Source organism: Notothenia coriiceps, unplaced genomic scaffold (genome assembly GCF_000735185.1).
Source record: "Notothenia coriiceps isolate Sejong01 unplaced genomic scaffold, NC01 NC01_scaffold00023363, whole genome shotgun sequence".
Lineage (NCBI taxonomy): Eukaryota > Metazoa > Chordata > Actinopteri > Perciformes > Nototheniidae > Notothenia > Notothenia coriiceps.
In genome coordinates, this window is record NW_011356064.1 from 16 (window position 1) to 13,344 (window position 13,329).

At 39.7% G+C, this 13,329-nt stretch overlaps 1 protein-coding gene across 1 annotated transcript; it reads right to left on the reverse strand.

The window, feature by feature from the left end:
• Nucleotides 1-1,140: 1,140 nt before the first annotated feature.
• LOC104954456 (FERM domain-containing protein 4B-like) lies at nucleotides 1,141-11,445 on the reverse strand. Its single transcript, XM_010781560.1, has 7 exons — nucleotides 11,275-11,445; nucleotides 3,713-3,778; nucleotides 2,810-2,904; nucleotides 2,600-2,692; nucleotides 1,733-1,817; nucleotides 1,360-1,416; nucleotides 1,141-1,273 (listed from the first exon to the last, which is right to left on the reverse strand). Exons 2-7 carry the CDS (start codon nucleotides 3,776-3,778, stop codon nucleotides 1,247-1,249), a joined length of 423 nt encoding a protein of 140 aa, XP_010779862.1. The 5' UTR covers nucleotides 11,275-11,445; the 3' UTR covers nucleotides 1,141-1,246.
• Between the last annotated feature and the right edge of the window lie 1,884 nt (nucleotides 11,446-13,329).

A 13,329-nucleotide genomic window follows, 5' to 3' on the forward strand; every position in this document is an offset into this window, starting at 1 on the left:
GGAACGCAATGCCCTAGTAGGACAGTAGGGTATAATGGACTTACTTTAAAGGTGACCTGTCATGCAAAATGCACTTTTGTACGTCTTTTATACATGAACATGTGTCCCCGGTGTTCCAGGGAACTCACCAAGTGTCAGAAAACACAACCCTCTCTATTTTCCTCCATACCCAAATCTCTTAAAAAGGGGCTGCAACGGATCTGATACAGACTGATCCAGATTTGAACACTTCTATGACGTCACAGAAGTGGCACGACGGCTATTGGGCCAACTCCACCAATCAGGAGGAGACAGCCACGGACATTGCCGTTCGAAAGCGCTGGAGACGCTGTAGTACATATGCCAGGCCTGTAGATGGTGCTGTTCTCACAGAATCAGCCCATGCAAAGACAGTGTTAAATTGAGCGAAATGAGGAATGGCTAAAATGCATGATCTGTTTGGTATTTTGAAAAATAAAAAGTATAAATATGCCTTATATAGGTATGGTCCTACACTATATTATTCAAATATAGCATGATAGGTCCACTTTAAATAATATGAAAGGGCTGCACCAACACTAGGATCCAATCTGAACAAGGAGCACTTTTAGTATCTGATACTGTATTCTCATACTCTGGTATTGCCAACTTTTTTTAAGTAAATTATCAGAATACTTTTCCCACCACAATCAATTACATGTGAGGTCAATTTCACTCTCTACATTGCCAGGAATATCCTTATAGTACGGCACTAGTTAGTCCTTTTCTTTCTTTGGCTAAGCAGCACTGGAATGCAAATATAAGCCAAAAAGCTTTATTTAAAATCCCAAAAGTAACACAGAGGACACGACCTCAGTTTCCCTAATGGCACTGGGCTCAGGCCTTGCAGCAACCATATCAAAGAATCTACTCATATGAACAAAGATGTCTGTTTTCCAAAATTATCTAACTGCATCAGCTGGTCAGAGCCAGGTGGCGAGCTGCACAAAGACCTGCAGTATTCCCTCTGAGCACTACACGTGTAATATCAGCACAGATGATAGCTGCTCTCTGCAATTCAAAGCCGTCCCTGCTCTGCAATACATGGCCTCTATCAACACTATGATATTCATTAGCTGCACGGTGCAATCTTCTTAGCAGTCGGTGGTAAACCTCACATAACACTGCTATTGATTTCTGCTGTGACGATTGAATGCCTTCGCTAAGAGCTCTCTATTAACATGTCCTGCTGCTGTTAAATAACTCTTACCCAGCTGAGAGTATGCACTTACCTTGTGTAGTCCCCCTTCGCCTCCTAGAGAGAAATAAATACATCTTATCAGATAAAGGGATAAAAGATGTGGCAAATAATGTATGTATGAGACTATTAAAAGCACTAACCTGCAAAGCATTTGCGGCTAATTTGAAGACGTTCTCACTCTCCACCTCTATAATCCCCTGAGAGACAAAATAGATCGATATGGAAACATATTAACAGGATGGAGACAATGAAGTCCATGTGGAGAAATCTTTCTCAATCCAAACATAGAACATTTTCTCTGTTGCACAACATGAAACTCAGCTTATTCTCAAATTGAAACATTGTGTCTTTTTTTTCTTTCTGTCTAGTTTACATTCCAGCCAGCAGAGTGAACAAACCGTGCCCTGCAGCTATTGTCTGATCAGTTGCGAGGGTCCACAGACAGTGAATCATCGGAGAGCTAAAACGCAACTAGCGGCGTCTATTTCATGGCTTCAGTAACAAGTAACTTACGTTGTAGACGGCAGATTTTGCATTCAGGAAGAATAACTCCACCGTGGTGATGTCCTTAAGCTGTGTGATGCTTTCTAGATAGAACCTGTGGAGGATAAAAGCAGATGCAAACAGAACAATTGAAAAGGTTAAACGGAGATAATGGGTGTTATTGCTGCTTAATATAGAAAACCACAATTTGAACTTTACCGTGCCTAGTGAATGTTTTTGTGTGATGTAGCTACTTTGCACACTTTTGTAATGTATATATTTTGTCTATTTTTTATGTTTTAATAGGAGGCGTGGATAGAGCGTTGGTGTTCGGATCAAGAGAGCACAGGTTCAAACCCCACTGCAGTCAGCATGTCGTTGTGTCCCTGGGCAAGACACTTCACCCCAAATTGCTCCTGTGGGGATTGCCCACAGTATTGAGTATGGAAGTCGCTTTGGATAAAAGCGTCTAACATGTAACATGTAATGTAAATGTAATGTAGTAGGAGATTGGTTTATTATAGAGTAATCTAGTTTATTCTGTATTTTTCATATTGTGTATTCATGTTTAGATACTCCATTGATGCATAACTTTTCTGCTGTTGATATGTACTGTATATATTACTGTGAACTTTCTGCTGAAGTGATAAAACAATTTGAATAAAGAATGTTTAATCTAATCTGATGTGTGTGAGGTGTGGGTGAGAGTGAGAATTTATAATCACGTGCAAAAGATTGACAACTACCAATGTCAATGTTTTTAAAACCACAAGTTTGACATCATGACCGTCACTACCCTGGACATTGTGTTGAGAGCTCACAGCTTTACTCCACGTCTACAACATAGTGCTCCCTGCTGGAGATCATGTGATTTGCATGAGAAAAGTCAATTATTACCTGACCAGGAAGTTGAGGGCAATGGGCCCAGACTTCTTGGAAAAGTCATGTTCAAGAACTCTGCGGTCCATCTGCAACCATTTACGCTGCCCACTACAAAAGTCAAACAGACGGAAGAATCGGAAAGCATTAAACACACACGCACATACTGTATGGACATCAGTAAATATTCAGACCATTGAAAATAAATATAGGCAATAATTCACATACTTGTCATCACAAAATGCGATTCCAAAGAACTCCTTCTCTTTGAGGTTGAAGTGTGAGGACACCAGGTCGAGGAGTTCGTACGACAGCAGCCTTTGCTGTGGAGGAAGATTTAGATTTAGTAGGACACCTAATGTAATTCAAAATATTAGGTAAGCATCTTCAGTTAAAAATACATTGATAAATGTGTCACAGATACTTAAGAAAACTAGTTTCACTGTTGCTTGCTTCCGTCTAAAGTGAAGTGAGACTGGAAGATTAACTGCAAACAACAGAAAATAAATTGAGGATGTAATGTTGTGTTCAAGGACACTTCAACAGCGCACATACTCACGATCTGCTGAAAAAAAATCATTTTATACACCAACTGATTCATTTTTTGTGAGGTTTGGCAACACTACAGAAACAAATAACGTTTTTTATTTTCGATTAAAAAAAATAACGATGATATAATCGTTGAAGTTGCAGAACGCAGCAAAACAGTTGCTAATTTTCATAATCATTTTGGTGATCTCGGGATACCTGATGAATTAAGTTTAATATTCTGTCCTCTTATCTGTGGTTTGGCTTCCACCGACTCTTGAGGGAAGTATCTGGCGTTTTAGTTAGAAAACACTCACTATGTTAACATACTGTCTGGGGCTGAGCAGGTAGTGTAGCGTTGTTTTTATAGCTTGTTGCTCATAAAAAACCAACAAAAACCAAAGCTATGAGAACAGAGAGAGTGAACCAAAACAGCTGGGTTGCAAACAGAAGTTTTTGTTTTTTGTTATGAGTTAAAACATGCTTATTAGAGTTTAGGGGAACTGGGTTCATAAAAACCAGAAACCATTTTCACATTACACATAATCATAATTTGATCAGTTGTTAAACCTTTGACTATAACCTCTTTAAGGAGCGTCATACCTGAACCAGCAGCTCCAGCTTCCTGTCCTCCAGCAGCTGCACTTGGCACAGTCTGCCCTCGGTCATCTGCAGGGGAGAGGAAGAGGAAGCTCAAATCTTGTGACACAGATTGCAGACGATTCCTCATCACAAGGCAAAATGACGTACGGTCCCGAGTGTTGGTTATGTTTATTTTTTAAAAAGCTGTCCGATACATATCAGGCCTTATCCGGTTTCTTAAATATCTGTCCAAGAGTTAATTTTCACTATCAGTAGCCAAACTGAGCCAAGTCCTTGGTGGTAAATACAGAAAAGAAAGAAAACCACTTATGTTGTTGGTGACAATAAAACCTTTGTCTTAAGGATTTGGTGCCGTAGCAACCAGAGAAAGGATTTATACAGTTTTGAACCTTTCACATTTAACTGAGTCTTTCCGTCTGTCAAGCTTTTCAGTAATTCAAAGAAATATCCAGTATATGAAAGTACATTTCTTGCACTGTACTAAACACAGCACTTTACACTTTCACTGCACTACATTTCAGTGAGAAACATTGTACATTTTGATCAACTTTATTTGATAGCTTTACTTTGAATATGAATTCCTACACATTAAACTACCCAAAAATATATAATGTTCTCCTCCAACAGCTCAGAAATTAAAATACTGTTCAGACATAAATGCAATCATCACAGTCATATAATTATATAATATATAGTCATATAACATTCACATGGATCAATTTTCTAAGGACATTTACTTTTGATAGTACATTTGTTAGAAATACACATGGACCTTCACATAAATACGATTTTAAAAAACAGGACTCTTGTAACGGAGTACTTCTGTGACCATGGCTAATATCTTCATAATTGCAAAGTTTACACTCTTTTCTTTTAACATTTATTTATTAACAAGATCTAAACAGCATTACTGCGTAAGGGCCCAAACCACACAACCTCATATCAGATTCTGACTAAACTCTACATCGATGAAACCCAGTTCTCTGTAACTCGTACCCACAAGATGAAGAAGCAAGAAGCTTTCCTGTTTGCTTGTGCAAGATATTTCTGACCACAGTGCCCTTCACACAACGATTTGCATCACAGATTCAGCCTGACTTCTAAGACACTCAGTCACTATAAATCAAATAGCCAGGGGAAATAAATGACAGATTGAGGCTGAAGCAGTTTTTCAAAACAAAGAACCTGCTCACAAACTAAAAAGAAACAATTCAAACAGATTTAAAAAGCCTTTTCATGTGACAGAATGAGGCTCATCACAACTTCTTGGAGAGCACGGGGCGGCTGCTGTACCTGGTAAACCTCTCCAGGGAGAGAGAGACTGCAGGCGTGGACGCATCCCTGACCAAAACTCATCCTTTTACAAGAGTCACCTCTCCGGTCCAGACTATTAGTGGATCAAACAGCAACTTGTTCAATGTAGTTCATTAACTGAGCAGCCAGGCCCTAGCTTTGAGCTGCAGTGGATTATTGAGTGTTATGAGAAATCAACAGCTGACTGAATAAGGGCAGGCAGGATCAGACTGCTGACCACACTGTAGGATTTACTCCTTCTTAATATGAACAATGGAGGTCAGACAGGCAACATAAGCGGTCAATATAAGGTGGTTAAGTATGCTACTGAGTTTACTGAGACATTTAAGATGCTTCGATCACTTGTGTGCTGATCTGTGGCTAAATTGAGTTTGAATCTCGGTATCAGGTGTCTCTGACTTCCTCCTCCTGAGGCACTAAAGTGATTGAAACAACTCAAAGAGGCTTTACTCTACATACACTCTACTTCCCATTTATCTATTTCTCACCTCGCACTAATAATCGATTAAACAAATTGCCCTGCTGCCTGACTTGAATGTGACACACCCCGTCACTTCTTTAAATTAAACCATCTGTAATCTTTTAGCGAGCACTTTGTCAATTACAACCTCTGAATGATGCGTCTTTCTTTTGACAACAGTCGTAAATTCTCTGTCATGATTTAAATTAAAGGTGAACATTCAATGACTTCAATTAATTTGGAGTGTTGCTGCTGCTCACAATCACCAGGAGTATTATTACATTGATTTGAGCTTGATTTAGTCATGACTGCATCATGGGTGAGGTCACACTATACGTCTCTGTAATAAACATGACATGGCTCTGGCCTGGCATGTACAGTAAATATATTGGCCACTAGATGGTGCCGGGATTATTGTTTTTTTCTATATGGAGAAGTTGTTCATATGGAGAAAATGGCCTCTTAACGGTGGGGTAGGTAATTCACTTGTTATATTCCATGGAATGCTCTTAACATCCCGATAGCAATGAATACATTAAATGCTTTGACAATAAATTAAAAAAATGTAATCTGAGGAAGCCGTAGCGCTGTAAAAAGCACGATCAATTATTTTAGCCGGCCCGGCTAAAATAACTGGATGGCCTACCTGCCTGTCAGCCTTCCATCTGTGCACAAACTTATCTCGTGCCCTCATTGGTCATGTGCGCGTTCGTGTGTGTTGGAGGAGGGGCTCTGTAAGGAAGTCTGAACGAAGGGGCAGATATTTTTCGGCTGCGTATAGTTTAAAATTCTAGCGCACTCGAGCTGGTTTATCCATTCTTACCTACCTTACCTTTAAGTTAGCTTGCCCCATTGAGGAATTCCCAAAAGCAGTTATTAGCTCAGATTCAGCTGGGATGAGTTGTACAGTACATGCAATATAGATGAAGTGAGTGGAAGGAAGGGCCGAGCTTTTTTTAGAAATCTACCCTATTAATCATCTGAGGGCTATAATCATTACAAGAACTGCTATTTATATCTGACACAGCAACCCAGCAACCCTCCCTAACCCTGCTGCTCCTCTGTCACAACCACAACACAGCCACCAGTAGGCTACAGGCTGTGATTTAAAACTGGCAGCATAATAAAAGACACAATAATTACAAATGCACACAACTAGAAAACACAAGATGAAACCTATGATTATGTTTAAATCGATTCAAGGTAGTGAAGCGGGCTGGAAACACCTCTAGAAATAGCTTGCCGAAACAAGACTGTGACTTTATATTTATAGCAACATCACATAGCAAACATTTCTCTCAGGGGGCTTTACAATGTGTACAGCATACACCACCCTCTGTCCTTAGACCATGGCAGCATACAAGGAAGAACTCCCAAGAAACCCGAACAAAATTAATGGGGAACATGGAAGAAGCTGCAGGGAGAGCAACTGAGGAGGGATACCTCTCCCAGAACGTACAGCAATAGGTGTCGTGTGTGTATAGATTAAAAAGACAATACAACTACAACACAGACAATCCAAATGTAAAAAATGATAATGTAGAGAAGGAAAAAAAGACAGGTGGATGTCAATGATCTTTTAGTTGCTGCTAAATAAAACAAGATGGGCGTCAAGCAGAACCACAGCCAATCATCACACTGGACCCAGCAAATATTTGGTATGTTTTCTTGTAAGGTGTCAAAATAGTTGCTTTCTATTGATGGATTGATCTACTATTCGTTGCAGCTCTTCTAATTATTGCTTAAAATCTACATGTGTCATCTCCTGATGAACTTGAATTGGTCACAGCACAGCAGACAGTGCAGGTTACTCAACCAAACAAAACCTATTCAACCTGAATCAAAAGGGCAGCCTTGGACCCTGTGGGGTTAAGACGAGCATTGAACCTTCATGAAAAAGAGACATGGAGGGTGGAGATAAAAGCGCTGTCAGTCTCTGTGATTGTTTCTCCAGAGACGCTGCAGGGTGCTGGTCCGTCTCTGGTCTGCAGCCTGAGGTTGGCGTATAGACAGCTTGTTATGCTGCACAGTCAAATATCCCAATGGAGATTTGGGGAAAGTGCAGATGTGGCCCCCTTAAAAAAAGAAACAAGGAGTATTCATGTTCATTCATGTCCATTAAATTATAGCCTGGTACTATGTGGAGATGTAAATCCTACAAAAAGCACAATGTTAATTTCCATTTCATGAGAAATAGCATCCAATCAAGCGTGGAGTTGTACATAAGCTAACAGGAGGATTTCTCTGTCTGCTGAGTAAACTGTCTGTCAGTGTTTAATACGTCACGCTGGTTAAATGTCATGTCCAGACTGCAGTCCGTCTTATCTCAGTTTCCCGTCTTCATGCATTATTGATGAAGCTGGTATCACACACACAAGTCAGTGTCTGCTCTCCATGCTTACATGTTCTTTGCACGACATTCTCAACAATCACAAAAAGATACAAAGTATTCCAGTTTGTAAATTCCCAAGCAATTCTTCTTAACAATTTTGACAAGATAAAATGATAAACTCAACCATTAATAGATTGCGGCTGAATCAGACCATTGTCCACAGAGAAGAAGCCCATATAGAGACAAATAAAAACCTTAACTCCATAACAGGATATGATACTCAATACAATGTTGATCAAGGGAAACATAATAAGTTCTGTGTTTTGGTTACATGAGATTTTACAGTTCTTCTTCGATGTTGTAATGATATCTGTCCTCTGCCCCTGACAGGGTGATTAATGACGACAATAATGATTCAAATAGTTTTGTTTTTTTATCTTGATTCAACTGAAATCCTCATTTTGTTTTTGGTCTCACATTGAAGCAAGAACATGTTAGCTCTCTTAAAAGAAGCCCAAGGACAGGATGCTTGATTAGTAGGCGTATTGGCAGTCCAGAAATAATAAATAAAACACCAAAGACAGGAGTGCTCAGAACGGCGAGTACACAGCGAGAAGCCCTGGTTACAGAGGCTGTGGGCTGAAGGAAACAGCACAGGTTTATCCGAGACCGTATCTGATATCTCATCATGACTCATGTTGTCAGCGGTCAAAAGGTATCAGTCTAGAATCATCTCCTTAAAAAGAGAACCAGACTGTCCGTTTGTGATATCCGGTAAATACGTGCTAGCAATGAGGCTCAGGATATTATGGAGAAATTAAAACCTGAAATAAATATTAATTTCGTTTTTATAACAAGGTATCTCGGTGAATCAAGGGCAGGCATCACAGAGGAGTGATTCATGCGAATGATGTCATCTTGCAGTTCTTATTCACACCCCAGAAAAAGGACGTCCACAAAAACCAGAGGACATTGTGATATATTTTGTTATGGCTGTCCTACAACTGCAAGACCATAATATTTTATCTGCAGCCATTGTGACAGTAGTGGTCAAATCTGCTTCTTTCAGTCTCTGGAGGGTTGAATGCTAGTGGTATAAAAAGCATAAATAAGAACAAATGTTCAAGGCAGCCTAAATTATAGTTTAAAGAAAGTTAAAGCTTCCATCCCTATGTGTTTTCTTCTGAGCTGCACAGTGTTTGAAGTCACTGAATTTGGGCTGCTGTCGTAAGAAATGGCCTTGAGCGATTGTGACTTTGTGGAAACAAGCTAAATAGTCAAGGAAAGGGAAAGATGTGTGCATTTTAATTCAAGCTGCTAAGACTTAAACACATCTAAGTGTCAGTACAATCTTGATAAATCTGTGAAGGTGTTTGCAGGGAAATTCGATATGTAGGATCTTGACCCAGATCAACATTTCTGTTAAACACATTAAAGCCATATGTGAGGCTGTACTTCGAGACAGCAACGCACAATGCTAAGATGCTAACAGGGAAAACTTTAACATACTCTTAGCTATCAGGTATAACTCTACAGGAATCAGAGTTGGGTGTCATCAAAAGAGATCATGGCAGCAAAAGGAGCTTTTTTTCTTAATCAGTCCATTTACAAAAAAAAGACTCCATCTTGATTGATCAAAGTTCTTTAAGATTAAGAGGCTTGGGTTACAGATTTAAGAGTTCAAAACAGTCTAACTGCAGCATCACAGCGCATAATTTAAATTCCTTGAAAGCAGCAGAGAATGATTCAAAACAAACACACACTCGTCTAAAAGCAATTACAAGAGCTTTACCACCAGTTGCCCTCATTCTCTGGGTTTCACAGCTGTCCCCACTCACAGTCCTGATATTACAGAACTGCAGCGTTTCATTACAGAGAACTGCAGTGACTTTCTGCAGAGCTGAGGCACTGAGGCACTGAGGCACTGAGGCACGGACGTGAATGGGTGGAGAAAATGGAACAGGACCAAATTTCAAGATCTGGACGAAGTGTTTCTGCAGCCTAGTGAAACACACCATAAGGATATTAAGGAATGTAATGAATGTACATGTATTGCCTTTACCTTAATCATATCTTAAGGGTCAGCTGTTGAAACTGGATTCCCCAGATTCTCAGGTAGGCTGCACAAGACTAAAAGTTATAACCACAAACCCTCACCTGCCAACCTGTTTCACTCCATTGCTCAGCTTTCATCTTATCAGATTTATTCCCTGTGTAAAGTGTATGACTACACGATTACTTGCCTGTCCAAAAATAGATCTCTCTTTCTCCCTCACCGTCTTTAGCACATTTCTCAGAGAGACTCAGGAGGCTTTGATTCCTATATGGACGTTTGCCAACTGAAGATATTTCTCAGCAGCATCAGACACCTGTCTCTTTAGGCTCTCAAACTGGCAAGAGGAGTGTGTCCATAAGAAGTATATTGAGTTGGGTGCTGAGATTTGCCTGTCTACTGAAGGAATTAGCCAGAAACCCTTGATGACCCTAAAAGAGTCAGAAAATTCCCATAAAAAAGTTGACGCGTGATAAATGCTACAGGACATCCCCTCGGACACACAGTGACAAAGTTTCACGCTGTCTGTCATACAGGCACACAACAATAGTTCCTGTTTACAATGCTTTAAATACACACAGCCAAGCGTCTCTTCCTTCAACTGAGAGATAACACCAGGAGGTCAGTGTCAACCTCTGCAGGGCTCATCCTTGTTTTTACCAGAGGAATACAAATGGATATGCAGAATCTGCCAGAACAATGCAGTTAACATTCAGATCATGGAGGGAAAAAGGGATGATACCTTTGCCTATCAAAACTATTGCAACTAATGCTCTTGTATGACATGGCTAAAAATGCTTGGCCTTGATCAGCAGTAGTCACAAATCACATACAAAATAGGAAAATGGAAATTATAAAACATCAGAAACATAAATATTAAGTAATGCTTTGGCCAGGCTTTTTTTCTCCACATATTCACCATGTCACTGTACCTAAACCAACGTCTTATTCAACCTGCATCCCCATATCAGACCAGTCAAATAGCTTATAAAACTACTTTTTCTTTCACTTAATCACATTTAATAATCCCATCTAACATCACTACCCACATTATCACTGCTAAATACAAGCAGTATTGTCCACAGCATCCCTTAATGAGACTAGCCCACCTAAGGGCCAGCTTCCACTGTGCAGGGAGAACAATGAATGTGCTATGGGCTACTGTATAAGGGTGGTTTCCACCTGAGCTCCATGACTATAACAGATATGTCAAGTAAAGCCTCACTTCTCTACGTTTTACTGCGTAAAAACGCCGGTCGCTGCAGAGAGCCAAACCCAATTTAATTTTCATTCATGCTCCCTCCCCGGTTCACATGCGCCCATGACTCGGTCTACTTTGTCTCCCCTCAGCTCAGTGGGGCGGGTTGAATCAGCTCCATCACATCATATATATATCGCCTTACCTTTGCACTCCTTGTATCCGGTTTATGTATTGATAAGATATCTCTGCATATTGATCTCTCCACGTTCAGCTTTCTCCCCAGCTGCTTTTGCCGGGGAGGGGAGCCGCCGTGCAGCCGCTGTCCATGTTCATCCTCCGGTACTACTGTAGCGCACACACTCGTATTGAGCCACACTCACCACGCCTTCACCCGCCGGCTATTATGTGAACAAGCCCCGCATCCCCTCCCTCCCTCCCTAGCTCCCTCCTTCCCTCCCTCTGCCTCTCATCCAGCAGCTGCCGGCCGGCCTGAATCTCACTGAATCCTCATAATAATGAACCATGAGGGGCTAAAGGCGGCGCCGCATCCCCATATAATATAATACATGTACACAATATATTGTATTGAACAGTTTTATTTGTCTTATGACAGGCCTAAATATTGGCTCCTTGTTTCCTCTGATCAATAGTGACCTTTAAGTGGATTTTGTGGTCTCTGAATTTTCTACAAAGGTTATTTGGGGGCATTGGCCTATGTCTGTCTGTTGCACTCAATATTTAATTTCTGTAATCCTTGTTGAATCATATAACATCAGTTTATTGGTTATGTGGATGCTTATTGGTTGTTCCCATGACAACTTATTAAAAAATATAAGCTTCTGCATAATTAAAATGATTACAATGTCACCATTACACACACAACCCAATAAAATGATGTCAAAGCCAACCATATGACAGGCAAACAAATAGGAAACACAAGATTGGATCAACAAACAACGATAAAGAAGGAATTGCTTTAGATTGCACCCCCCAAATGACAGTGTAATTAATGTAGACAGAGTTTTCATTAAAATACTTATTTGCCACCATAATCTATTGTATGTCCAAGAAAAGAAGAGGAAAGTTTGAGGAAAAAGAAGTAGAAGAGTCGTCTTACTTTAAATTGAACAATTACAGGCAATTATTATTAGCAAGGCAGGGAAAAAGAGGGAAGCGGTGTTGTTATCTTACTTTTTCAAAATGATGTGTTCACAAAATGACTTTGGGAATGTCTTGCAACATTTAGGTTTTATTTTATTTGGTTTATAGGACCTACATTTGTACAATTACTGCAAGTACATACAGAAAATCCACCTCAGTGCTATATTACATTATTTGACCTATCTCTTGAAAATGTATTATGAAGTGTGTATGAAGTTGTGTTTACTTTAGGTAAATATGGCTAAAGGGGATTTCCAAGAATTGAGCTACTGTAACAGGTAATTTGATGTATGTTTGAGCTTTCCTGGATGCACAGTATTTGCATAAAGGATTTTCCTTTCCTTACTATTGACCCGTGTCAACAAACAGGATATAAGTGATAAAAATGTGAGCTGCTAAGGATTTAGCGTGTGAGATAGCGGACAAAACACAGGAAATGGTAACCATTGGTGCTTCAAACATGATTTTATCACAATGTGTATGACGATTAACACCATGGAAGAAAATTACTATTCATAAATGAACATTGAAAATGAGTGACAAATGAAATTATTTGATGCCTTTCCCGACTCAAAGGCAGATTTTCCACATGTTTATGTGCCAAAAAACACAGCCATTTTTAATAAGGCTTTACAGCTTTAACCTCAGTTGCCCTAAATTGAAATATGGGTCAAAGTCAACATTTAGTTTACAGGAGGATGTTAACATGTTGTTCGTTAGCATATTTAATAAAAAAATCTGTTTTAAAAATGATTGTTAACCACATTCTGTGCAGAGGATATAATTCAGAACAAACTAAAATACAAGTTTGGTGGCTGTTATCTTGCTTCCAGGTAAATTATTAAGGAAATATCTCGTTCCACATCATTAAACATCTTTGACTCATGCAATCTAAAAGACACAATACTATAGAAGCAACCCATTGGTGTGTGTTTCACATGTGATATTCATTTCAGCTGAGGAGTGACGGTGCCTCTAAAATATTCATCACTGTCTTTTACTCTTTACTCCGCTGGTAATTGCCTAAAGAAGCAAGCACAGCCGCTCGTTAAAGTCCCTGAAACAACATTTAATTATGTTGTGCAAATACATGTTA